This window comes from Equus caballus, chromosome 15 (genome assembly GCF_041296265.1).
Source record: "Equus caballus isolate H_3958 breed thoroughbred chromosome 15, TB-T2T, whole genome shotgun sequence".
In the NCBI taxonomy this organism is placed as follows: Eukaryota; Metazoa; Chordata; class Mammalia; order Perissodactyla; family Equidae; genus Equus; species Equus caballus.
The window spans coordinates 81,877,196-81,902,952 of record NC_091698.1 but is presented as its reverse complement, the minus strand read 5'-3'; the positions used below and the strand labels follow the sequence as shown (position 1 = coordinate 81,902,952).

The following is a 25,757-nucleotide window of genomic DNA, read 5'->3' as shown; positions in this document are numbered from 1 at the left end:
TTTATTTCCTGAGGAAGATTTGCCCCGAGCTAACATCTGTTGCCAATCTTCCTCTTTTTATTTGAAGAAGATTCGCCCTGAGCTAACATCTGTGCCACTTCCTCTGTTTTGTATGTGGGATGCCACCACAGCATGGCTGCTGACGAGTGGTGTAGGTCCATGCCTGGGAACCAAACCTGGGCCACCAAAGCAGAGAGCACTGAACTTAACCACTAGGCAACAGGGCCAGCCCCAACTTAGTTTAAATATAGACTTTCATGTAGTGGAATTCATAAAGAAATTTGGAAGGCAGTTACTTTTGTAAAGCCTGACTTTGTTATAATACCTTGAATTTTTTAATGTTGATATGCCAAGAGAACTTACTGATGTTTTAAAAAAATAAATTTGTAGTTATTTAGTTAGAATGTCCATAAACAACCTGAACTATCAAAAGACTGAAGTGTTTCTACAAAGTTATTTTATTTCTTGAGCTAAAAGCATATTCTGACTGTGGTATTGCAAGGAGATGAATTCCAGGAGAAATATTCTATATCATCCACTTTCTAAATCATGCTGTTAAGGAGATGCAGTTAAACTTTTTTTTTTTGGTGAGGAAAATTGTCACTGAGCTAACATCTGTCCCAATCTTCCTCTGTTTTGTGTGGGATGCTGCCACAGTGTGGCTTGATGAGTGGTGCTAGGTCTTGGATCCAAACCTGTGAACCCCGGGCCACTGAAATGGAGCACGCAAACTTAACCACTGTGCCACTGGGCTGGCCCCTAAACTTTTTTTTATTGACTATTTTTCTTTTGGTGTACCTCTATGAATGTTAATATATGTATAGATTTGTTTAACCCCCGACACAATCAAGAAATAGAATAGTTCCATCGCTCCAAAAAACTCCCTTGTTCTGTCCTTTTATAGTCACATCCTTTCCCTAACCTCTGGCAGCCACTGATTTGTTTTTCATCTCTTCTTTTGTGGATGGATTAGTGGAGACTGTCAAATGATAAATATTTTGCCAAATATGGTATCACATAAGATAAAATATGAGAAATGTCAAGTTAAGATAACATATGTGAAAGTGCTTGATCTTTAGAGGCACCAGGTACTTAGTAAAAAATAGTTTCATAGGTAATATTAGGTCAATAGGTGAAGCTTGTCTGGACTCTTTCATAAAGTCGACTTTGTGTAGTTTTTGACAACTTTTTTCTCCTTGCTTACAGGCTTTTACGCATATTTTTGAAAGTCTTTTTCCATATAGTCTTCGTTGCTGGAAATCCCCGTGTTATTTAATGTCTCTTAACCTCCTGTTCCTCATAAGAAAAAGTGGACAATAATATGTACCTTGAAGGATTGTACAATAATCAAATGTAACGATATATAAAAATATAAACCTATAAATATATAAACACATGCACACGCCACACACGTGTGTGTATGTGTATATGGTCTGGTCCATAGTAGTAGGCATTCTATCACTTTTTAAAAAATGTATTTTATAAATAATGTAGTTTACAGTAACGTAGAATAGGTTGGTAAAGAATATCATGTCCTCTTGATATCTGGATTTCCCCGCTCCTCGAAAGCTCCTGAAATAAGAAGGTTGATCTTCAAAACATCGCCTTTCTATTTTAATAATTTTTGATTTTTTGGACATGTATTACCAATTTCTCTGTTTTGGGTTGGAGGGGAGCATACCAGATCTATTTAACTTTATCTTAATATTTCAGGGTTCATTTCACATTATGCCCATTTCATAAAATGTGTTTTTTTTTTACTTTTGAGGAAGATTAACCCTGAGCTAACATCTGCTGCCAACCCACCTCTTTTTGCTGAGGAAGACTGGCCCTGAGCTCATGTCCGTGCCCATCTTCCTCAACTTTATATGTGGGAAGCCTACCACAGCATGGCTTGCCAAGCGGTACCGTGTCTGCACGTGGGATCCAAACTGGTGAATCCCAGGCTGCGGAAATGGAACGTGTGAACTTAACTGCTGCACCACTGGGCTGGCCCCATAAAATGTGATTTTTGAAACTGATGATTGGGACATATGGGCTGATTCTTTGCTAACGCCATGGCGTCCTTTTGAACTTGTATTCCCAATCTCCTACTGTAATAGTAATTTTTTTGAACATTTTAGTCTTTTTCTTAAAAGTAAAGTATATAGTATTCTGATATATAACATCCTAGGCAGTGGGATATAATTGCTTTCTTACAAATTTAATTATTTAATCAAGTGCAGAAGCAGATTAGGAATTTTTTGTTCTTGCCCACAAATTATCACATTCACTGTCTTTATCAGTGTTCTTTGTCACATTATTAGTGTTCAAACTATTAATAGACTCAGTAAATTACAGAACTGGAAAAAACCTTTGAGATCTTTAGTCAACTAATTCTTAATTCGGTCTAACCCAGAGCCCCCTTTTTATAATAAACATTTTGTAATATTTAGTGTCCTGAAATGAAATTCATAGTTAATGAAGTTTTTTTACCCCCATAATTAAAATAAATCAATATAATTCCCTAACTATAATATAAAGGAAAAATAAAAGGAAAATAATGTGAAGTATAGTATGAGGTATGATTATGCTAGAAGACAAAAAATAAACACCAAAGAAGTCTCAACAGATTTCTACAATGCTCCTAGGGGGTATACTCCCCCACGGAGAACCATGATCTAGATTCAGCTTTCTGTTTCACAGGTAAAGAAAGCCAGGGGTCTGGGTGAAAGGGCAGGGGAGGGAGTGTGAGATGGGGCTTGGCATTCCTCTCTCAGATTTACACAGTGTAGTTAGTAGTAGAGCTGGAACAGGAATCCCAGGTTTTGGGATCTGCTCGGCTGCTCTTGCTCTTTAGTGCTCTGAAGCTACCCTTTAGAAAAGGAGAATGAATCCAATGGGCGATGAATCCAGGAGTGTTACTATAAACAGTCAGTAGGTGCAAAACTTCTTTGCTTCATGGTTTTTCTAAAAATTAATATGAAAAAATTTTTCATTTTTAAGTGAGGTAGTTAAGGGCTTATTATTATTTTTGACATGTTGCTTCCTTTGGAGATACAGATCATGTATTGTGATTACACTTTCTGGTTTCATCTGTTGGCTAAGGGAAGCTCTGTGGCACTCTGTACCTTTAACCCCTGGCCCTGCCCCTGGCACAGAGCGGCCTCCCAGTTAATGGAGTTTCTTGGGGTCTTTCTTCTGATAGCATGTAGGTGGTAGACGTGTATGCATGTGTAGTAACTCTGGAGGACGTCCTGTAGGTTCAGAGATACCACCAGAGCTCCCATTTTCTGGCTTTGTGACCATGGGCAAAACCCATTTCTTCATCTATAAAATTCCTACCTTCTCTTTCTCACAGGTTGCCACAAGGGTCCAATGAGAGAGCGTAAAGAAAGTGGTATACTGTACTGTGTGATATCAGATGCAGTGGATTCATGTCAACTAAAAGCCTCCTTCTCCAAGGTTGTAAAGAGAATATGGTCCTATTTTAATACTCTGCAGGTGGTGTATTATTGTAATAATAACTCTAATCTAAATCTTATTTCAGTTCCTTGAACCCAGCAAACACCTCCCTGCCTCAGAGACAAGGCTGTCACACACATTCTCCTCTCCCAGCTTCTACTTGCCTAGCCCCCATCTCCGTCTGCTCCATCCACCAGGAAACGCACAGACAAGCCAAAACAAAAACAAAATTTTTCTATTTCAGCTCTACCACTGTTACTTAGTCAAGGAATCCTTGTCTGGCTTCCTAGAAGAGCATACAGCCCTTGGTATATGCTGTCATATCCTTCATTACACTATCACTGTTCACTTATTTGAGTATTTGATTCCCCTGCTGGATTGTAGGTTCCATGAGAATTTTGTAATCTACCCTGTGTGGTTGTGTTGAAGGTAGAAGTATTATTTCCAAAATATAGTAAAGTTGACACTTAGGGAAGATGTGCTCTGTTTATCCTCCAAACCTCTCTGATCTTCTGGGGTTTCCAGAGGTGCTTGGAGTAGAACACAGTACGAAGCAACCCCAGCACCAGTTCAAGCTCCTTTTTATTTTCATCATTTCAGTTCTTGGAGGAGCATTGTCCCCTATGGCTCCTAGAGTGTTGCTTCTCAAGTTTTTCAGTTATGTGTGATTCTGTTGTAATGTAACTTTGATGCTTTTGACTTTAGCCTATATGTTGAATTCTGTTTTCATCAAGATTCCAGGTAATCAAGGGTAAATATCTTTTAGAGAAAAACTGAGATTTTGTTTATTTAAATGATAGACTTTGCATTAAGAAGTAATACTTTTTTGATATTTTGTTAAACATCTGAAAGACATTTTGCTCTTTTGTAAATATTTTCGTTTTAAGTAGAGTGTAATTTACTCTTTTGTGGCAGCCTTCTGACTGTACTTTTTTCGTCTGGTATTTTCTGACTTACTGCTTTTGCTGAAGTGCAGCAATTCCATTTCTCATTGTTGATTTCCTGAATATGTGTTTCTGAAACTGTCTTTACATTCAGCGTGCAGCTATGCCTCATTAATTTAAACCTGACTTTGCTTTGTTGGTCTGATGGTTACTTTGTTTCTTCTTTTTCTTAATGGGTGGTCAACCATACTCTTCACAGCCCTATTTCTGTGCTGCTAACTTAGGGCGCTCGTGTTAGTAGATACCTATCACCTTGAAACTATTTTGGAGAATATATGGGTGTTTTTCTCTGCCTGGATCATAGATTCCTCCTTTATAGTCAGGCATTTGTGCTACACAAATGTATAGTGGTTTATCGGAAAGAGCACAAGCTTTGGAGTTAAATGGATGCAGTTTAAATCCTGGCTCTGCCACCTGCCAGTTATGTAGTCTGGGCATGTTGAATGTTTCTGAGCTCACTTTCTTCAAGCTGTAAAATTGGTGCTTTTCAGAGTTGTGAGAGTAAAAATGTTATGTGGAAGGCACTTTCTTTCTACAGTATTTCTCTCTCTTCCGTGTCTCTTAACGGTCTCTGAAAAAAGTGGCAAGTGGCAGAGTGGACTAGAGAGACCAGACTGAGAGTGAGAAGTCCTGGTCTTCCCTAAAGTCCCTTTTATCTCAAAAATTTTGTGAATTTGTGACTGACTTTATGTAAAGATCATTTGAAGAGTTAACAAACTACCAGGCAGCCTAGATATGGCTTTCTCTTAACAGAAGGGAAAAGTGAGTCTGGATGTCTGTTGCCTCATCTGGAATATGAAAGGTTCGCCTGGACCACTGTCAGACGATGCTCTTGAATGTCCCGTAGGGAGGAGAGGTCTAGGTGAAGGCGAGAGGTCGAGCTGGGGGTGGAGACAGCTCTGAATCAGAGCTGTTCTGCTTTTGTTTTACACATGAGACTTCTTGGTGAGATTTTTGAATGAAGGGTTCTGTGGCCAAAAAGTTTTATAAGCCAGTGGACTAAATTACCGCTAAAGCCCCTTGTCAACTCTGACTTCCCATGATAGGTGATTTTATAGGCAGTGTGGTTTTTAAATTGAGTTTTCAGAGGTGTCTTTCATAATATTTTATTCGTTATACTGTTCTGAAAACTACCTCCTTTTGTCCATCAGAGTACATTTTTAAATTCTATAAATAATTTTTAAAAATCTGATAAATATCAATTGCCATTCTTATGTCTTCATGAGCTTTGTTTCCAAATGAAATATTTTTATTGGCATTCATATTAATTTCTCCATGTATGTTTTTATTTACTACTGGTAAGAAAATGCTACATGAAACACTGTAAAATACATGGAGAGAGTTCCAAGGTCATTCTGCATCTGCTATGTATTTTGATTTTTGCAAATCTAGGGAAAAAAATGTTCACAGAAGTAATGTTTTAATAGCAAAGCAGATGTTCTAGATATTAACTCTGTTATTGTTTGTATAAAATATACCCTTACACATGAACCCAAACCCAGTCATTGTCTTTCAGAATAAATCTGAAAAAAATGTTTTGTACATTTGAGTGTTCACCAAGAATTCCACGATGTATGAATGACAGCAGTGTTACTGAAATTCAACCTGAAATACTTTGAATCAAAAATTATTTGATTCTATCCTATTATGAGGTGTTAGATAATAAAGACATCTCAGTTGGTTTTTTTTTTTTTGGGTGAGGAAGATTCGCCCTGAGCTAACATCCATTGTCAATCTTCCGTTTTTTTTTTTGCTTGAGGAAGATTAGTCCTGGACTAACGTCTGTGCCAGTCTTCCTCTATTTTGTATGTGGGATGCTTCCACAGCATGGCTGATGAGTGGAGCAAGTCCGCACCTGGGATCTGAACCCATGAACCTGGGCTGCCGTAACGGAGTGCATGGAACTTTAAGTGCTCGGCCACGGGATCAGTCCCTCAAATATTTTTAAAACAAAGCCTAGTACAAATAAGTATGAATAAAATAATATTATTATCTATAATATTTCTACCTTTGCTTACAATACTTCTGAGTTTTTCGACTTCCCAACTTAAAGTTTTTTCCAGAATAATGGCTATATATGATTTATCCTTGGTTTTACCTCATTGCCCAGATAACTTGATAAATGTGTTTCATTGATGAAAATTGCACAGCTTAGTTTCTTGAGAGTTAAGAACGTTTTCAGAATTCCTTTGCAACAGAAGTCCATTTTAGGCTGCTGTTCAATTGTTTCTCTAAAGCGGTAGTATCTTACCTTCATTTGAGTTACAAACCCCTCTGAAAAAGCTAGGGATCCCTCTCTGCGTAAAGATACATATATATTGCATAACATACAATTTCCCGGGGTTTAGGAACCCTTGAATACATTTCATGAATCATCTATGGGTAAACTACCCTTTGCTGCATGAAGAATAAATTGTGGAGAGGAAACATTTAAATATTTTCTTCATTTTGCTTGTATCTATTAAAAGAAAAAATACTGTGAATGATAATTGACTTTATTTGCAAAATGATGGTGTCTTCATTCAGTTTGTATTAATGTGTAACTTTTAAAAAGTCTTTTGTTAAAGGTAATGACATAACTATATATTTTAGAAATATTGTGATCAGTTTGTGTTGTTTCGAACAGTTGTAGTATGTAACAGAAAGAAAAATATTTTACTCCTTGTCCAGTCAAATCACTTGTTAGATGCTCCCCCCAGAACAGTGGTATTTTATGCCTTCTAGTGAATACCAATAATTTATATTAGAAAAAAATTATTGATGTCAGAATATCAATTCTTTTCATATGAATTCATTGAAATATGAATCCATATTCATATTTCCAATATGAATAATATTGGGCCAGTGTTTTAATATTGTATAGTTCACATTTTATACTTCTCCTTAGTGGTTAGCTCTACCCTTAATGATGTATTAGTCATGGGCCCCATTCAGTCCCTTAAGAAATCTTGGCTCCTACTTTTTCACTTTGAAATAAATATTGTTGGGATTTTTTTTATTAAGTAAAAATAATACTTTTGTATACAATGTAGTAGAAAATCAACCATAGTCTCACTACACAGGGATGGCCATTGGTAACATTTTGCTGTGTTTCTGTCTCCTCTCTTTTCTGTTCAGTGATTTCAGTCTGTCTAGTTTTTGGTCCCTTTTTGTGTTCTGGCTTTATCTGCATGTGCTCTTGTTTCTAGTTTCTGAGGTGGTAGTTATCCTTATAATTTCCCTTTTCCTGTAGCATTCATGACCTCCAGGGTAGAGTTGGTTAAAATTATTCATGTCTTGGTAATCTCCCAGCTAATTAACTTTTTTGTTTTGAGATATAATTCACATATCATACAATTCACCCATTTAAAGTGTACAGGCACTGGTTTTTAGACTGTTCACGGAGTTGTGCAGCCTTCACCACTGTCTAATTTTAAAACTTTTTTTTTTACCCTCCAAACAAACTTCATACTCATTAACAGCCTCCATTCCACCTGCTTCCAGTCCTAGGGAACCACTAATCCACTTTCTGTCTCTATAGCTTTGCCTATTCTGGACATTTCATATAAATGAAATCATACAATAGGTGGATTTTTATGACTGGCTTCTTTCACTAAATGTCATGTTTTCAAAGTGCATCTGTGTTGTAGCACGCATCAAGTACTTCATTTCTTTTTTTGTTGAATGATATCCACTGATAGCTATACTACTATTGTGTATCCGTGTATCACATGATGGACATTTGGGTTGTTTCTAGTTTTTGACTATTATTAATTGTGCTGCTTTGAATATTCATGTATATGTTTTTACGTGAATATATATTTTCATTTCACTTAGGTATCTATATCTAGTAGTGGAATTGCTGGGTTATATGGTACTTTATATTTAACATTTTGGGGACTATATAATAAATAATTTGAACAAGGAAGGTAGGCTCTGGAATAAGTGGTAAGAGATATAATAGAGTTGTACTAACCAGTCTTTCTGAAATGATTTTGTATAGTAATGTTTCACTTAGTGTGGGTGTATGTGGTTTTAACTTTTACATCTTAAAGGAAACCTTGTGTAATAACAGGAAATTGTTGAAATATATGAGTGTGCTTGCCATTTATGTGGAAAAAAATTGGTGACATTTTCATTTTAAAAAATGTTAGTAATTCATATTGTTTGAAAAATTTGGAAGAAACAAAATCCAATAGGAATCCAGAGACTTTGGGAAAACCTCCTCGTGACTAACCAATCACTGTACAGTGTGCACCATGATAATGTCAAGTGGTCGGCCTCTTTGTCTTTCCATTTCGTCCTAGCTTGACTGAGTACTATCCTTCCTCCAGCCCCAGGCCTTGTGTGCGTGCATCCTAATTCCTTCTGAATGTTTTAGTTGATTGCTTTAGCCATCTATGATCCTTTTGGGATGGAAAGAAGGCTGAGCTGGTAACTGGCGTTGGGAGATCTTAGCCTAGCTCCATCACCACTGGCTGTGCCACTATGAGCACAAGTCAGGTCCCTCAACTTTTCTGCTCCTCACTTCCTTCATTGGTGTAATGAGAGCATCATTTGTGAATTCAAAAGATGTTTAAAGCTTAGTAATCTTAATTCTAGCTCTATACTTCTAAGATTTTATAAACTGATTATCACACTTAATGATTTTTCATGAATTTGACATTTAATATTTACTTCTTTGTATTGCTTCCTTCTCTCCTTTTCAGATTTGTTCTTTTCTCTCCACCTAGGTGGGCAAAGACTAGATGTTAATATTCTTTCCAGTATCTTGCCTGAAGATGGTCAGTGTTTAATAGTAGAGATATTATTATATGAGTTTTTAATGACTGTGAATGACTCTCATGCTTATTCTCTGTTTAAATGAAATGATTGAAATAACTTGGTAAATTTAGACAGATATTTTAACTTTTTCCTTTTTCTTTCTTTTTAAAAGTTTGCTTTTGACTAAAGTAGACAGGAGTATAGTCAGAAATGAACATGCTGTTTTTGATAACTTTTTATTTTTGGTAACTTTTTAAATAACTTTTCTGCTAGAACTTTATCCTTATGAGACTTGTGTATTTATTCATGGGTTCGTATTTCGCCTCTAGGAAGAGTTTCAGTAAACTCCTTGCTTGTTTTCTGACAGTCTATACACTTCCATTATTTAGTTCTTTAATTATACATTTTACTGGCTAGCTCTGTGTCTCATGAAGGGAAAAGCAAAACATGAGCTTAAACTTCAAGAGATAAATGCTATAAAGTAAAGTAAATGATGTTTTTGAGTAACCTTTGTTAGGCCAAGGATTCTTGGGGGTGCTGGTGTAGTTTGAGTTTGCCTAGGGTTCTTTATCATTCCTATCTCAATTTATGTTTTCAGTGGTTTTTAATTTACCTGTAAATATTTACTTTGAGTTTAAAGTATGGCAAACAGTAATTTGGCTGAGATGTATGGGTTATTTCTACCTCAACATTTAATCATTTTTACTTTGATTATGGGATCATGGAAAAACAGGCATTACTGGCAGGCTGATTTATTTTGGCTATGCTTAAGCTGCTGCTTTTTTCCTTCTTTCTTTCCTTTTTATTATATAAGTATCAAATGGAAGTGTTCTCTTTTTAAAACATTACAGAAAGGTCTGTTCCTCTTCGATCACCATTCTTAGTCAAAGCCTCTTCCATCTTCATAGGGGCGACCATAGTAACATTGGTGTGCATCCTTCTAGACAGATTTATGTGTATTTACATTTATCTATATAAACCATGTGGCATACAGTTTTTTTGGGGGGATGTGATTCACCCCTTTCCCAAAATGGTATCATACTCTTTTTCATTTAGCAATACATCTTGGAGAGCTTTTCATTTCAGAAAATATAGCTTGACTTTATTCTTTCCAGTTGCTGTGTAGTGTTTCATAATGTTGAATGTACCGTAGTTTAGCTCTTCCCCCATTGATGGATATTTATTTTTCTGATTTTTTTTTTTGTTACAGACAGCGCTGCAGTGAAACATCTGTTACTTGCTGTTGAGAATTTCTCTAGGGTAGATACTGAAAAGGAATTCATGATGGTGGGCATATTCAAAATTATAATAGCTACTTATCAGTTTGCCCTCTGATCTTTATACTCCCTCCAGCTGTGAAGGCAAAGACACCAACAAATGATTTTTAGAATATCAAAGGCAAAACTAGATGTTTTTGCCAATCTGTGAGACAAAAATGGTGTTTTGTTGTTTTTACTTGAATTTTCCTGGAAATAGTGAGGTTCTGGTTATTGACCATTTATATTTTCTTCCCATAAACTGGATATATCAAATTAGATTTCTTATAATGCATCCAATTTAAATTAATTATATATATAACTTTTTTGTGAATATTTGTTGAAATATGCAAATAGAAAAGTGCATAAATCACAAGTATACATCTCAATGAATTTTCATAAAGTGAATACACCAAGTGTAACCATCACCCAAATGAAGAAACAGAGCATTACCCAAATCCTTGAACCTCCCTCCCCCCCGTGCCCCATCCACTCACTACCCCTGCTCCACACCTCCTAGGATAACCATTGCCCTTATTTCTGATGTTATAAATTAGTTTTTCTGTTTTTCAGCTTTAGGTAAATAGAATCATACTCTCTGCTTCTTTCTACGTGTTAACTTTTGAATATATTTTAAGGAAAAGAATTGCATCAGAGTTTAGAGAACTATCAATATTTATACAGATAATTTCTTGTTTCACTAAACTTCATGAGCATAAGAGGTAAGTAGTGTCATTTTACATAATCCTAGATGTCCTCATTTAGTTCTAAGAACTCTGAGAGTGGACTCCTCCCCCAGGGAGTTAACAGACTTGTTTACTGAAATCCAGTTGATTATTGAAAATTCTTCTTTCTTCATTTTGGGTAGATCTGAGGTTTGACTCCATTCTGCTTTTTAACGGTCCTGTTGTGTTTTATTAGAATTGGTAAACTGGTTTTATTTTGTCTAAGTGCTGTCTCACTAGAATGCCTGCTTACCTTGTACCTTCTTTTGGTATCTGGGAAAGTATTCTTTTGTGTTGCTTCAGGAAGAAAGAAACTGTGTATTTGTCGCTTTCCTGTTATTGTCTGTGTCATTTTCCCAAACAGGTAAAGGTGCCAGAGCACCTTTATCCATTATTTTATACATTATTCTTTCAGCTTCCCCTGCCTGCCTATGAATGCTTAATTGATATGAAAAGGTGTTTTAGGTTCTGTCTTTTTGGCTTATTTTTGTTATTTGTTTCTTTTGGTGATTTGCTTATTAAAGGACTATACCTTTTTGTCTTCAGAATATCTTGAACATAAATTCTTAAATAAAAATTTCTAGTGATTTCCTGATACTGTGCTTTAGTAGAGACTTGGTTTTTTTTTTTTAATTAATTAGTGAAATAAAGAAAAAGATCACTACAGATGACAGTCTTTTAAATTTATTTTTAATTAGTAATTTACTTCCTAGCGAATTTAAAGTGATTTATAATAAAAGACGTATGTGTTAATGCCAACAGGAATAAAAATAGAAGATTATGAGAAGAGAAAGAGATAATAACTGTAATCTTTTCTTCTAGAATTGAATGTTAATTTTAGCCGTGAGCCTCTGGTTTTTGAGACTTGAAAGGACAATGCATGAGGTTTTCATTGGGGAATAAGGAAGCATATCATTAAAGCAGGCAAGACAGATGTGCTTATGTGAAGTAAATTCTGAAAAATGCAGAAATGTTTATCAGAATCATGTCATGCAAATTAGCATGCATCCAGGGATTTTAAAATGTATTGGTGGATTTAAAAGAAATTAGCTCATAAATATTTCACTTATGTTTGTGAAAAAACTAAATCAGTGTGATTGTGTATGGGTGTGAAGTATTCATCTAGCTTACAAGAGTAGTACATAAAGAGCATGTCCCTTAAATTATTTAAATAATGAACACAGTTAAATTCTTTCAGATTGTAGAATAATCTCAATAATCAGGCTATGATTGTTTTAGCTATCTGATAAAACATTTTTATTTTCATTGCTAAGTGATCATTTTGCAATAATTGTTATATATCATATATATGCAATAATTGACATTAGTGTTCACGCTTTCATTTTATGTATTTGATTTTGTCATTTGAATCAAGATCAACATGTTGCTTATTTATTTTGGCATAGTCTTGGAAAAATTATAAAGTGTCCCATATATTTGTCTCTACTGATTCCCCAGGGTTGCTTTTTCTAGCAGAGTATTTGACTGGGGATGGTAACAGAGAGATAGTTTAAACCTCAATTGATTAATGTGTTCTTAAAATTTTTATAAGTAAAATACTTTTAATTATAAAGTAACACATATTTATCATTTATAAAATTAGAGTAATATGAAAGTATGTGAATTAAAAAGTGAAAGCTCTGTTCCCTCCCTGTTTCCACAAAGGATGGTAATCTATAAAAACATTTTTGTTGTTGTTGCTAATATACCATATAATTAGAAGAGTGTATAGTATACAGTGTGTGCAGACAAAAATAGCTGTTGATAGAATATTCTTAAATTATTGTTGGTGAACATATAACTAGCCACAATTCTTAGGAAATAGAATGTTTCCAGTACCTTAGAAGCCACCCGTCCCCCCCTGCCCCGCCATGACAACTATTATCCTTTTATATTAGTCATTATTTTACTTCAGAATTTTACTTATGTATGTATCCCTAAACAATATCTTTATAATTTTTTTGAAAACTTGAGAAGTAAAAATAATGTGTCTAACACTACCACCATTAGATGAAGGCTTCTCGGGGTACAGAGTCTCTGGGTGATAGTCAGACCTCATCTTCCCAGAGGGTTGACCAAATCCTTGTAATGGGCTAATTCATGCATAAATGAGTCTTGGAAAACTATAGTCCCGGGCTTACTACAGTCAGGGCATCTGGCAGGACTCTGCAGGTGTTGGCTGTCTGGTGGGAAGTTTCTCCTAAATTCACCATGCCCTCCTTCCACCTCTCAGGAGTAGGTCAAAGCAGAGTACTTATGATACATAAAGTGAGTGTCATCAGCTGATCTGGCAGCCACAGATGGGAAGGAGAGCAGGAATTTTATCAGCACAGCTTCAAGATTAGAATCTGTGGCAGGTTCACCTGGGCATTCTGTTCTTGGCTCAAAAAGATGGTTTGTTTGGCAGCTAGGATTTTGGTGATAAAACTTTGAAAGACTTTCTCTTGAGTCACCCTTCCCCAACTTCCGCTAGATGCCTTCTCTGTTTTGTGCATGACTGTTATCCTGGGATCTCCTTTTACGATCATCTTGGAGATTCCCTTGACCTCTCACATAAATTGGATCTCTTGTTTCCAAGATTTCAAGTCTCCCTCAGTCTTTGTTTACTCTTTTGTTTTGGCAGAGCCATTTTGCAATAACTTCTTGTAAAAAGATTATATGGGAGGTAACTTTGAGACCTTGTGGGTATGATAGCATTATTCTGCTGTCCTTACACTTGACTGATAGAGCGACTGGATGGAATAATTTTCTTGAGAATTTTGTAGGCATTGTTCTGTTTTTGTCATGTTTTTGGTATTGCTACCTAGAAGTCCAAAGTCAATCCAATTTTTGATCCCTTGTATGTGCCCTGTCTTTATCTTTTCTAGAAGTTTTGTAGAATGTCCTTTGTCTCCTTTGTTCTGAAAGTTACAGTGATATGCCTTGGTGAACATTTGTTTTCATCCATTATCCTAGCTTTCAGCAGGCTCTGTTAAGGAGGAATGTCATGTCCTTCATTTCTGGGGAATTTTCTTGAATTGTTTTGTTGCTGATTTCCTCCCCTCCAATGATTTGTGTGTGGAACCTCCTGTCTTGGTCCTCTAATATTCTTTCTACTTTCATCTCTTTATCTTCTGCTTGACTTTTTAGGGGATTTTCTCAGCTTTATTTTCTAACTCTTCTGTTGAGTTTTTAACTTTTGCTAAACATTTGCTATGTTTTAAACTTCCAATAGCTCTTTTATTCTCTGAATGTTTCCTTTCTTTGTTTTATTTAAATTTTTTTTTCCCACAAGAACATGTTATTCTTGTTTACTGGAGGTAGTATTTCCTGTCTTTCTGAAAATGTTAAAGATAATTTTCTTCTCCTTAAATAGTTTGTTTCCTTTAAGTATACTTCTCCCTGTTTTAGTCTCTAATGTGTTGAATTCTTTGCTCAGATGTCTCATTATCCTTTCATAATAAAAAATAAGGGACTTAAAAAGCCAGTTAGAAGCTTGCATGTATGTGAGGCTTATATGAACTTTCAGCTTCACTGTAGGGTGATTTCGGTGGACTGTTTATTAGGGAACCGCCAGTGTTTGTATGTTTTCATCTTTCCTCATGGTCTGGTCAGTTCCCTAGAGAAGTGTGCTCCAGTGGTCTGCTTAGTGTTGGTGCTATTCAATATAGTAGCTTCTAGCCACATGTGGCTATTTAAATTTAAATACAATTAAATTAATAATTCAGTTCCTCAGTTGAACTAGTCACATTTCAAGTGCTCAGTAGCCTCATCCAGCAGTTTGCCTACATATTGGACAGCACAGCTATTGAACATCTCCCTCATTGCAGAAAGTTTGACTGGGGAGCAGTGGACTAGGACTAAAATCTTGTCACCAGCCATCTGAGAGCCCAGTGAGGGGAGACTGCCTGGGGTCTCAGCATTCTGGATTCAGTAGGTCTATGGTCAGTTAGTCCCACTGTTCTTAGAGTGGTAACTGTGCCCTAATCTGGGTATCCCCTAGTCCAGAGACCCTGTTTGTTTCCAGAGAAGACAATGGTTTAAACAATATGCTTAACTCTTTCTGTTACTTTTCTTACTCATTATTTATTTGTTGGCCTTTAAATCTTTTACTGGTCCCAGTTCTGAACTTCCCACTGCATTTTCTGGGAATACCCCTGGTTATAGGTTCTTTATCTCACCTCTCTCAGTATAAAGTGTTAGAGACTTGTTGTTAAGAAACCAAGTCCCTTATTTCTTCACTTGTAAATACTACTGATAAAATTAATACCCTAGTTTTGAGGCTTTTGTTAGGATTGGATGAGAATGTTTGTGAAGTGCCTGTTTTAGGACACACTTGACATTGTTAAGGTATATAGCAGGGTCTTTTTAAAACCTCAAATTAACAAATTCTCTGTGGTATATCACTTCCCCCACTAAGTTCATGTGAGATAAGTAGAACAGAATAAAGGCCCATTGAGATTAGGATACTGGACAGTTGGCCAGATTATTGCTATCTAAATGATTTGTTTTTTGACACCAACCTTGCAGTATTCCGATTGCCACTTTGAATTTCAGCAAAATTACAGATTACTTACATGTCATAGATCTTTGGGTTGTTCATGAATAGTTGAATCTGTAGATGTTAAATGTATAAAAACCAAGGGCCTTCTGTAAAGTGCCTGGCAAATATTAGGTGTTCAAAAGGTAGGCCTTTGAGAGAATTTTTCTCAACCTCCTCACCTGTAAGCATCCAGCTTAAGTGATATGGTCATGATCCTGAGGCTGTTGAGTGGTGGAGCTGGATCAGATGCTCCTGGCTCACAGACTTCTCTGATACTAGCCTCTGTCAATGCTGACTGGGGTTTTTGCCAACAAGTCCCACGGACTGTCAGTTTTAAAGGGCAGAACTCTTTGCTGGTTAAGCTCTTTGCTGTTAAGGCTTTAATAAAACCAATCTGTATATTAGTTGAATCCATGCTTATATGTACCATAGCACTTTTAATCCTAAACATAAGTCATATGCCAGGTTTTTCCTATGTGGGGTGACATGCTAAAGGTGTTCTTGACTATACTGGCCTGGATGTGTACACTTTGTCCCTAGGGGCTGTGCCCTTGTGACTTCTTTCAGCTCCCCAGTGTGTACCTACCCTATACTTCATTAATACCCAATGAGTTATAGTCCCCTGCTTAAGCCATGCTATTTCAAGATTTCTGTGACTCTGCATGTTTTGTTTTACTGCCTGGAAAAAAACTGTCTCCTCCCCCAGTCTCTCATACTCTTAAGAGTCTAATGTCTCCTTTAATCCCTTTTAGCAGAGTTCATTTTGCTTTGCTGTGATCTACCCATAACACTTGTTGTATACCTTTGTTATAGTATGTATCACACTGAACTGCAATCATTTCTCAGAACACTTAGCTTCCCCGTTAGACTATGAGAGCAATGCTAGTTAACATTTGAATTGTTACGTGAGTAAACTAAGGAGATTTTATGAAGTATAATATCTTTCTTTCCTAAGCATGGAACTGTAGGTATCCCTAATGGATTCCATTAATCCTTGTCAGGGAGTATCCTCCCACATTGTCATACTCCACGAATAATATATGCAACTGAAAAAGAAGTCCAGGTGGGCTATGTTTTGGTTCTTGTATTCTCTTTTGCCTTTGTTTGATATTGCTGTCATTTGAATCAGACCTGATTAGACAGCGTGGGCAAGCATCAGAATCAGATGCTTATGAGCCAGGAAGTTAGTGGGGTGAGAGATCTTATTAACTCATTGAAGGGAAAGTGGTCTTACAGGAAAAAATTCTTGGGTTACTCTGAAGTAGGCATAGCTTTTCCAGTTTAGTTTTTTATCTCTGGATCCATTAAACATGGATATGCCATTTTTAAATTATAATTATTTCTTTTCCAAATGGCTTTTTTTGAGAATGCTATCAGTATTATACAAAGAATACACAAAAATACTAAATTGCAGTGTTTGTAATTACTTTTCAATGATCTGGCCTTTGTTTTAAAGGATTTTAAAAGACTAGATGTTTAATTTACTATATTTAACCGAACTTTCCTTGAGCAGAAGCTGGCAACCTCTGTCTTCAGCTCTTCCCAGGTTTTTGTGTGCTATACGACATGCTAGGTACTAGGGAATATTAAGGTAAGAAAGACACTAGGTTTCTTCACTAAGTTCCTGTGGACTTCTGAAATTCAGAATAAGTTTTGCATGAGGTGTTAAAATTTTAGTTTAGAATTGTGACATCTTTATTTTATGGACTAGCTCTTTTAAAGTGTGTTTATGTGTTTAATTACAAAAGTGATACATTCTTGAAAAAGAAGCATAGTGTAGCATCTTAGACTGTGTGTGGACTCAGCCAACAAATTACCTGGATTCAAATGTCAGCTTTACCATTTACTAGCTGTAGAGTCTGGAGCACATTATTTAACCACTTTGTGCCTCAATATTCTTACATCCTCAATATCCTTATATATAAAGTGTAAGGTAATGAAAGTACCTATAGCATGTGAGTATTGGGAGTGTTAAGTTCAGGCATGTGAAATATATGAAACAGTTCCTGGCATACCTAAAAGCTTGATGTATTTTACATATTATTACAGTTGAAATAATCCAGAAATGTAGAATTCTCTAAATCATAAGAGCATAGTGACTATTCTGTCAGATTTTATCTCACATAGCATAATCTTTTAAATTTGTTTTTTATCCTACATACAGTAAAAATAACTTTTTTATGTACGCTCTGTGAATTTCAACAAACGCATAGTCTTGTAACCATCACTGCGATCAAGAAACAGAAGTTTCCTCAACTGCCAAAGCCTCCCCTGTGCTGCCCCTTCCTGGTTAACCCTCTCCCCTCCCCCACCTTTGGCAACCACTGATCTGGTTCCTCCTCCTATAGTTTTGCCTTTTCTAGAATGTCATATAAATAAAATCATATAGTAAAAAAGAAATCATACGTTTTGGGTCTGGCTTCCCTTACTCAGCATAGTGCATTTGAGATTAACTCAGGATGTTGCATGTGTCAGTAGTTTGTCTTTATTGCTGAGTACTGTTCCAGTCTATGGGTATAGTACAGTTTGTTTATCCAATTACCCCTGACTGACATTTGGGTTGTTTCTAGTTTTTGGCAAATATAAGTAATGATGCCATAAACAATCATGTACAGGTTTTTGTGTCAACAGAAGTTGTTTTTTGTCCTGGATATTCAGTAGTGGGATTGCTGGGTTATATGGTGCGTGTACATTTAACATTTTAAGAACCCACCAAACTGTTTTCCAGAGTGGCCATACCATTTTGCATTTCCACCAGCAATGTACTTGAGTACTGATTGCTTTGCGTCCTTGTCAGCACTTGGTATTGCCGGTTTTTTTATTTTTAAAATTTTAGCTATTCTAAATAAGTATATAGCCAGCATAATTCATAACCATAATTCTTAAATCAAACTCTTGAGACTTGGAAGAAGGTATGTAGAATGGGACTAGATTAAATGCAGAGCCAGGGAGGAGCTCATAAGGAGGAGATGGAGAGACCATTAGATTTGTGAGAGCTTGGTATGTCTATCTTATTCACTGTTGTATCCCAAATTGACTAGCACACTGCCTGGCACACAGTAGGAATCTCTTTGTATATTTATTGAATCATTCAACAAATGATTGAGAGATTAGGGAATAAACCTACCCTAGGTTGGAAAAGTAATTCTAGATTAGGCTTGGTCTGAGTAATCCCAGTATATTCATGTGACACATCCCTTTATGTCTGTTTAAGTCTGTGTTTAAATACATGTTTAAAAGTTAATTCAGTTCTGTGATTCCCAGCAGTTTTGCAGGAAGAAGCAGAAGGCAGAAAAGACTTGATGTCCTAACTGGTTATGTGGATTTATGAAAGTCTTCTTAACTCTTCTGGTCCTCAGCTTCATCACTGTAAAATGAAAAGCTTTTTTTAAAATTTAAAAATTTTTTTTTTTTTAGGAAGATTAACCCTGAGCTACCATCTGCCACCAATCCTCTTCATTTTTTGCTGAGGAAGATTGGCCCTGAGCAAACATCCGTGCCCATCTTCCTCTATTTTGTATGTGGGGCGCCTGCCACAGCATTGGCTTGATAAGCAGTACATAGGTCCACACCTGGGATCTGAACTGGCGAACCCCAGACCACCAAAGTGGAACGTGCGAACTTAACCGCTACATCACCAGGCTGGCCCCTAAGATGAAAAGATTTTATTAGATTCTATCTAAGCTCCTTTAACTATATATATTTTTTTGTAATCATATCAAATGTGAAATAGTTTAGTAAGTGAGGAAGAGACATGCCAAAGCCTTCGATGGGGAAGGGTGGGCGGCAGGTATATATGGCTACAGTGTGAAGTGCGGCTCCTCAGGGAGTTTAGGGGTGCGTGTCTAAAGACAGAGCTAGCTGATGGCTAATAAGATAGAAACAAACAGTGGATAGCAAAAGGTAGTTGCAGGGTTTACCAATAGAGTAGCACTATTGCGAAATTTTTTTTCCCCCCAATTAAGAAAAGCTTTAAATTAAATTAAAGACTGGAGAGAAGCTGCCTGTAGTGTCTTTTAGTGCGAAGAGGAGGACCTGAGCCTCAGAGAAAGCAAAGCTGAGGGTGTAGAAACAGAAACCATTCTGGGCCCTGTGTGAATTTTAACTGTTGGGCCACAACTTTCCATTGGTCTTTTTCTCTGCCCTCGCTCCCCCACCCCCTCACCCCACTTCTTAGAAGTTCAGATCTAGAGTTTAGCAAAAAGCCAGTTCTTAGCAGATATTTATTCCTTTTGTACTTGAAGGATTTTGTACACGCCCTGTCAAGTTATCAGTAGATATTTAAAAATATGCTCAGTACCCAGATAAACCTGATTCTGTTTTAAGGGATTTGACCTGTTTTGTTGTTTAACATTTCATAAAGCATGATGACGTTTGAAATTTTGTATCTGTTTCCTGTTGTGATTCTTCTTTTTTTTTGTTTTTTTTTTTTGAGGAAGATTAGCCCTGAGCTAACTGCTGCCAATTGTTCTCTTTTTGCTGAGGAAGACTGGCCCTGACCTCACATCCGTGCCCATCTTCCTCTACTTTATATGTGGGATACCTACCACAGCATGGCTTGCCAAGTGGGATCCAAACTGGCGAACCCCCGGCCACTGAAGTGGAACGTGCGCGCTTAACTGCTGCGCCACTGGGCCGGCCCCTCTGATTCTTTTTAAATATTCAGAGGTCTTGATTACTGGAATACCTTCTTTAATAAATACATTTTAAGGCCATTATTGTTTTCATAGTTTTAGTATTTCCAACAGTTTTGTTATTCTGAGGCAAACCATATTTTTGCTCTAATATATTTGAGGTTGTAAAATCAAATGTTTCATTATTCATTTTAGACTGTAGAGCACCAATATTATCTTCTTCTTGTTATGAGGACCCCCGAAAGTAAACCTTTGGCAAATAGTTTAGGAAAGTGAGTAAGGAGTCTGACTTCTCTTTAACTTTTCAGCTCATAAAGAGCCAGCTTAAGACCAAATGGCCAAAGACATTACTTTCAGATTCTAATGTAGAGAATTAACATTTTTAGATTTTTAAAAAATTTTATAGTGCACTCTGTAAAATTGCCCTCACTTTTAGGCATAGTTACCCTTAGGAAACTGCTCTGGAGTTCTTAGTCCATTAAGTCTAAAAAAACTCTGGAATGTTTTAAGATTTTGTGCTGGATTACATCCTGGAAAAGAAAATATACAGTTTTATGTTAATAGTAATAACCAGATAAAAAACAAAGGCTTCTTACCCTAGGTAGCTTTTTTTTTGGAGATCAGACGTTTACTCTGTTGAAGAGTATCAATTTCTGATGTACTGACAACTTGTTAGGCCTGTAGGACGTGTAGGAGGGTCACCTCTATGGTATTCGAGCTCTCATACCCTTTATCAGAGCCTCTTCTGTGGCCCTGTAATTAAATATTATTTTATGCATCATTTTGAAATTGTATTTGGGCAGGGCAGTTAAATGTACAGTAACAAAATATATCCGTTTTTTTATATCTTTCAGAATCATGGTGTCATGGAAAGGGATTTACTTTATACTCACACTGTTTTGGGGAAGCTTTTTTGGAAGCATTTTCATGCTGGGTCCCTTTTTACCTTTGATGTTTATAAACCCATCTTGGTATCGCTGGATCAACAACCGCCTTGTGGCAACCTGGCTCACACTTCCAGTGGTAAGTTACACACCAGAGAAGGAGACTGTCTGTACCAAAGTAGCCCAACCTATTGATTTTTATTTTGTTAGTTGGATTTGATCGAATGTTAGAAGAAACATTGAAGTCCTTCCTGTTACGTAAGGACACATTAGAATTGAGAGAGGGAAATACAGAAACTAGAGAGAAATAGAAATAATTCATGTCCTTGAAGTAAAATATCTAATTAAGAGCTGTATTCCAAAGTTGACTTTCTTCCATATTCTTCACAAATTTTCTTTTTCATTTTCCTTCACTGAGGTATTATTTACCTATAGTAAAATATACAAATCTAGAGAGATTGAAGAATTTTAACATTAATTTTATTTTGTGTTTCCATTTATTTTACAAAACAATGACAAAAATGGATTCAGATGGCAAACTTTTTTTAAACTTGTGACAATGATGTGATTGATTGAATTCTTCTCAGTAACCACAGAATTTAGGAATAAAGTGATTTCCTATCTGTGGGCTAGGTTAACAACATTTGCAAGTTAGATGTGCATACAAAATGAGCAATAGCTTCTTGGAACAGCCAGGTATTCTCTGTAAGATCAGTGCATACTACTCTGAGCACATCTCTCTGATCCTGAGCTGGCAAGTTCCTGTAGGATTCCAGTCCAGACTCCTCCCTTGTCTGGGACTCTCTGTTGCTGCTAATCAGCAGTGCTTTCTTCAAAAAGTGGAGTGATGTGCATGCAGCTGCCTTTACCTTGAATAGCTGTATTTCCCGAGAGTGTTCTGTGCCTTCTTTTTCCTGAGCAACACCTAGAACTTGTTGACCTGTTATAGTGGAGGTCATGACTATAATACCTGAAAGGAAAACAAGAAGGGAATCCTCTTCCTTTAATTGTTGAAGGAAATTAAGTTGTCTGTTTCTCCTCAGGCAGATTGCCATTGTTATGTTTCTAGAGAGGAAAGTACTGTGCTAATGCTATAGACCCTTCAGGTGGAGGTCAATTGGGAAATATTTCCTGAAACAGTGGTGAGTGTTCCTACCTTGATGGAGTAGAAGTTTCTTAAAATTTCTGTAAATTGAATTTTGATAAATCATTTACAGTACACCCTGTTTTTCATATTTTAAAAAGGAATCCTGTGATGAATAATTTTACAAATTGCATTCATATTGTTTACAAGGTTAATTTGTTTTTAAATTTTTATTCAGATGTCTGTTTTATGAAATGTGGTATACTGTTAGACTAAAAGTAGTCCCCTATCTCTCTCTCTCCCTATGCCCTCTTCCTCTTTCCTTCCCCTTTTCTTTTCTGTATTTCCACTTAAAGTTATCTGATCTATAGGCACAAAGAAAGGGACGATAGCATACTGGTGGATAATAAATAACTGTGCTTTGGTTGTATATCTAATTCAGATATAAGGAGAAAAATTTGAAGGTTTCATTAAAAGCAAAAATCAAAGTAAAATCCCAAGGGTAATGATGGTCATAGCTGTTGAGAACTTAGGTGGCAGATATTGTGCTAAGTGCTTTGGGAGGATGGCTTCATTTCAGGTGCCACCATTGTCCCCATCTTACAGAAGAGGAAATAGGAACTTTGAGAAATTAAATAATTTTCTCAAGGTCATGTGCATAAGCAAATTATTTAAGCACAGCTGAGGTTAAACCTAGATTGTCTTCTGCTTTTAGACCCTTAGGTGGTAGGAAAACCTTCAGGGATTGATTCCCATTGGTAACAAGTTCATTCATGATTGGTTCTAAAGAAGAAGGTTTGCAGTTCTTTCAAGCCAGGGAATGCCTGACTTGAGAAAAAACCTATCTGAGAAAGTGGTAACTAGTAATAAAATCAGTCTCTATTTTAAGTAACTAAAATAAAATCAGTAATAAAATCAGTAGTGTGATGATTTCCTCACAGTGGAAGACGAAAGTTGGCAAGAAACAGTCATAGAAAGCCTTCTCATTTGCTAGAGAGCCAAAGACACAGGTTGCTGAGATACCTGGAACAAGGTACATATTAATAAATAATTGTTGAGTGAATAGACAAACACAGAGAAGTTTCAAGGTCACACTGCCCAAACTTGGTATCAGGGTTGTGCTGGCTTCATAAAAGTAGTTGTGCAAATGTTTCCCCCTCTTCTGTTTTTTGAAAGACAATTTTATGTATAATAAAAAGAAAGTATGTAAATATATATATTTTTTTGTTCATGGCTTAGGGATTACATAATATATCTTTAGTGTACTTAGAGTTGATATTTACCTACCTCATATAAAGTGTAAGACCGTTGTAACAGTGTAGTGCATTTATTCTCACATCCTTTGTGCCGCTGTTGTCATAGTACATCTACTTAAATAATAAACTTCATAATACAGAGTCAACTTTTTGCTTTAAATGGTTACTTTTAAAGAAATGAGAAGAAGAAAAATATGGTCTTTTATTTATCTAAATATTTTCCATTTATACTGTTCTTTATTCTTCCTGTATATTAGAGTTTCCATCTAGTGTCATTTTCCTTCAGCCTAAACAACTACTTAAGCTCTTCTTCTAGTGAGGGATCTTGCAGATGAGTTCTGTTTTCATTTATCGATGCAAATAATCCATAATCAGTCTATAAATCAAAATTGGGGTGAATTGGGAGCCAGCCCCGTGGTTAAGTTCGTGTGCTTTGCTTCGGCGGCCCAGGGTTTCGCCTGTTTGGATCCTGGGTGTGGACATGGCACCGCTCATCAGGCCATGCTGAGGAGGTTTTCCACATAGCACAGCCAGAAGGACCTGCAACTTGAATATACAACTATGTACTGGGGGGTGCCTAGGGGAGAAGAAAGAAAAAAAAAAGATTGGCACCTGAGCTAACATCTGTTACCAATCTTTCAAAAGAAAAAATTGGGGTGAGTTTATTATGAGCCATGTCTGAGGACTATAGCCCGAGTGCTTCCTTCCTCGTGGAAGGAAGGGCACCAAAGACATGGGGTGTACAGAGTGGTTATATACTGTCTTGGAACAAAGAGCATGCATCACATATAACAGGAATATCTCTTTTACTAGTCATGAGATTCTTAGCTGGCACAGCAGGTTGGTGGTCAGCAGGTCAGTGGTCACAAGGTGAGCACAGTAGGTCAGTAATAATTAATCCTTAGTTTCCAGGAAGAGATGCTTATCCTTAAAGAAATGCCCATATGGGAGGAAGCTACATCCTATCTTTAAGGGCATCATTCTTGTCTTTGGGACATAGTAAATGTTTAAAGCAGATGTAGAATGCATGCTCAACAGGCCACGTCAGGCCCTTTTGGAAAAACAAGGTCAGGTCGATTTAGTTTTACACCAAATGTCTTCCTCATATACTCCAGTATATCCTATTGCTTTTCATTTACTTGTCACATTTAATTGAAGATTTCTTTATTTTGCCTTCATTTTTGAAGGATAGTGTTGCTGATTATAAAATTTCTGGGATGACATTTTTTTCATTTTAGTGTCTTATGGTCTTCATTGTTTTTGATGAAAAGCCATCGTACAATTTTTTTTTTTTTTTAAAGATTGGTACCTGTGCTAACAACTGTTGCCAATCTTCCTTTTTTTATTTTTTCTGCTTTATCTCCCCAACCGCCCCCCTGTACACAGTTGTATATCTTAGTTGCAGGTCCTTCTAGTTGTGGGATGTGGGACGCCACCTCAATGTGGCCTGACGAGTGGTGCCATGTCTGCGCCCAGGATCCGAACCCTGGGCCGCCACAGTGGAGCGCACGAACTTAACCACTCGGCCACGGAGCTGGCCCCTATCATACAATATTGTTGCTTCCCTTTATGCACTGTGTCATATTTCTATGGCTGTTTTCAAGATTTCTCTTTGTTTTTTAGCAGTTTAATTATGATATGCCTGGGTATAGTTTTCTTTATATTTATTTTGCTGTGTTTCATTGGGCTTCTTAGATCTATAGCTTTGTTTTTTCCAAATTAGGAAATTCTGGGCCATTATTTGTTCACATACTTTTTTCTTCCACATTCACTTTCTCCTCTTCTTTTGGGACTACAATTATATGTATGTTAGGTTGCTTATGTTGTCACACAGGTCACCAAGTTCACTGACCCTTTTTTTTTTTTGCCATCTCTAATCTGCTTTTTTGTTTATACAGTGCATTTAAAATACTGTACTTTTAAGTTCTAGAATTTATGTTGGGTTCTTTATTTGTTTATTTCTTTTTTGAGATTCCTCATCTATTTATTGTTATGAGCGTGTTTTCTTTTCAGTCAGGTGGGTGGTAAGTCTAGTGCTGTTCGCTCTGCCAGGGCTGGAAGCAGCACTTACCCTCCTTACTCTTTTTTTCCTCCCCTGTAGCATGTACTTTGCACTGAGTATTTGTACGATTCCTACATTATTGGTATGGATCCTCCTTATTCTTTTAGGCAAAATTTCTTTTTCCTTCCTTAATAGAAGGGTGTTTTGTTTTGTAACTTGTGTTTATTGCAAAAGTAGGATCCCTGACCATTCATCCAGCAACT

The 25,757-nt window shown here is 36.6% G+C and overlaps 1 protein-coding gene across 5 annotated transcripts in view; it reads left to right on the top strand.

The window, feature by feature from the left end:
- LCLAT1 (lysocardiolipin acyltransferase 1) overlaps positions 1-25,757 on the top strand; it is a 186,641-nt gene that overhangs the window by 47,792 nt on the left and 113,092 nt on the right. For 4 of the 5 annotated variants that reach the window (XM_001500475.6, XM_014731229.3, XM_070236567.1 and 1 more), the window contains exon 2: positions 21,123-21,291. The exons of the other annotated variant lie outside the window; for it this stretch is intronic. In XM_001500475.6, coding sequence (XP_001500525.3) covers positions 21,127-21,291 — 165 coding nt within the window. In that variant the 5' untranslated portion in view covers positions 21,123-21,126. The remainder of the gene's footprint in view (positions 1-21,122; positions 21,292-25,757) is intronic. 5 annotated transcript variants of the gene reach the window in all.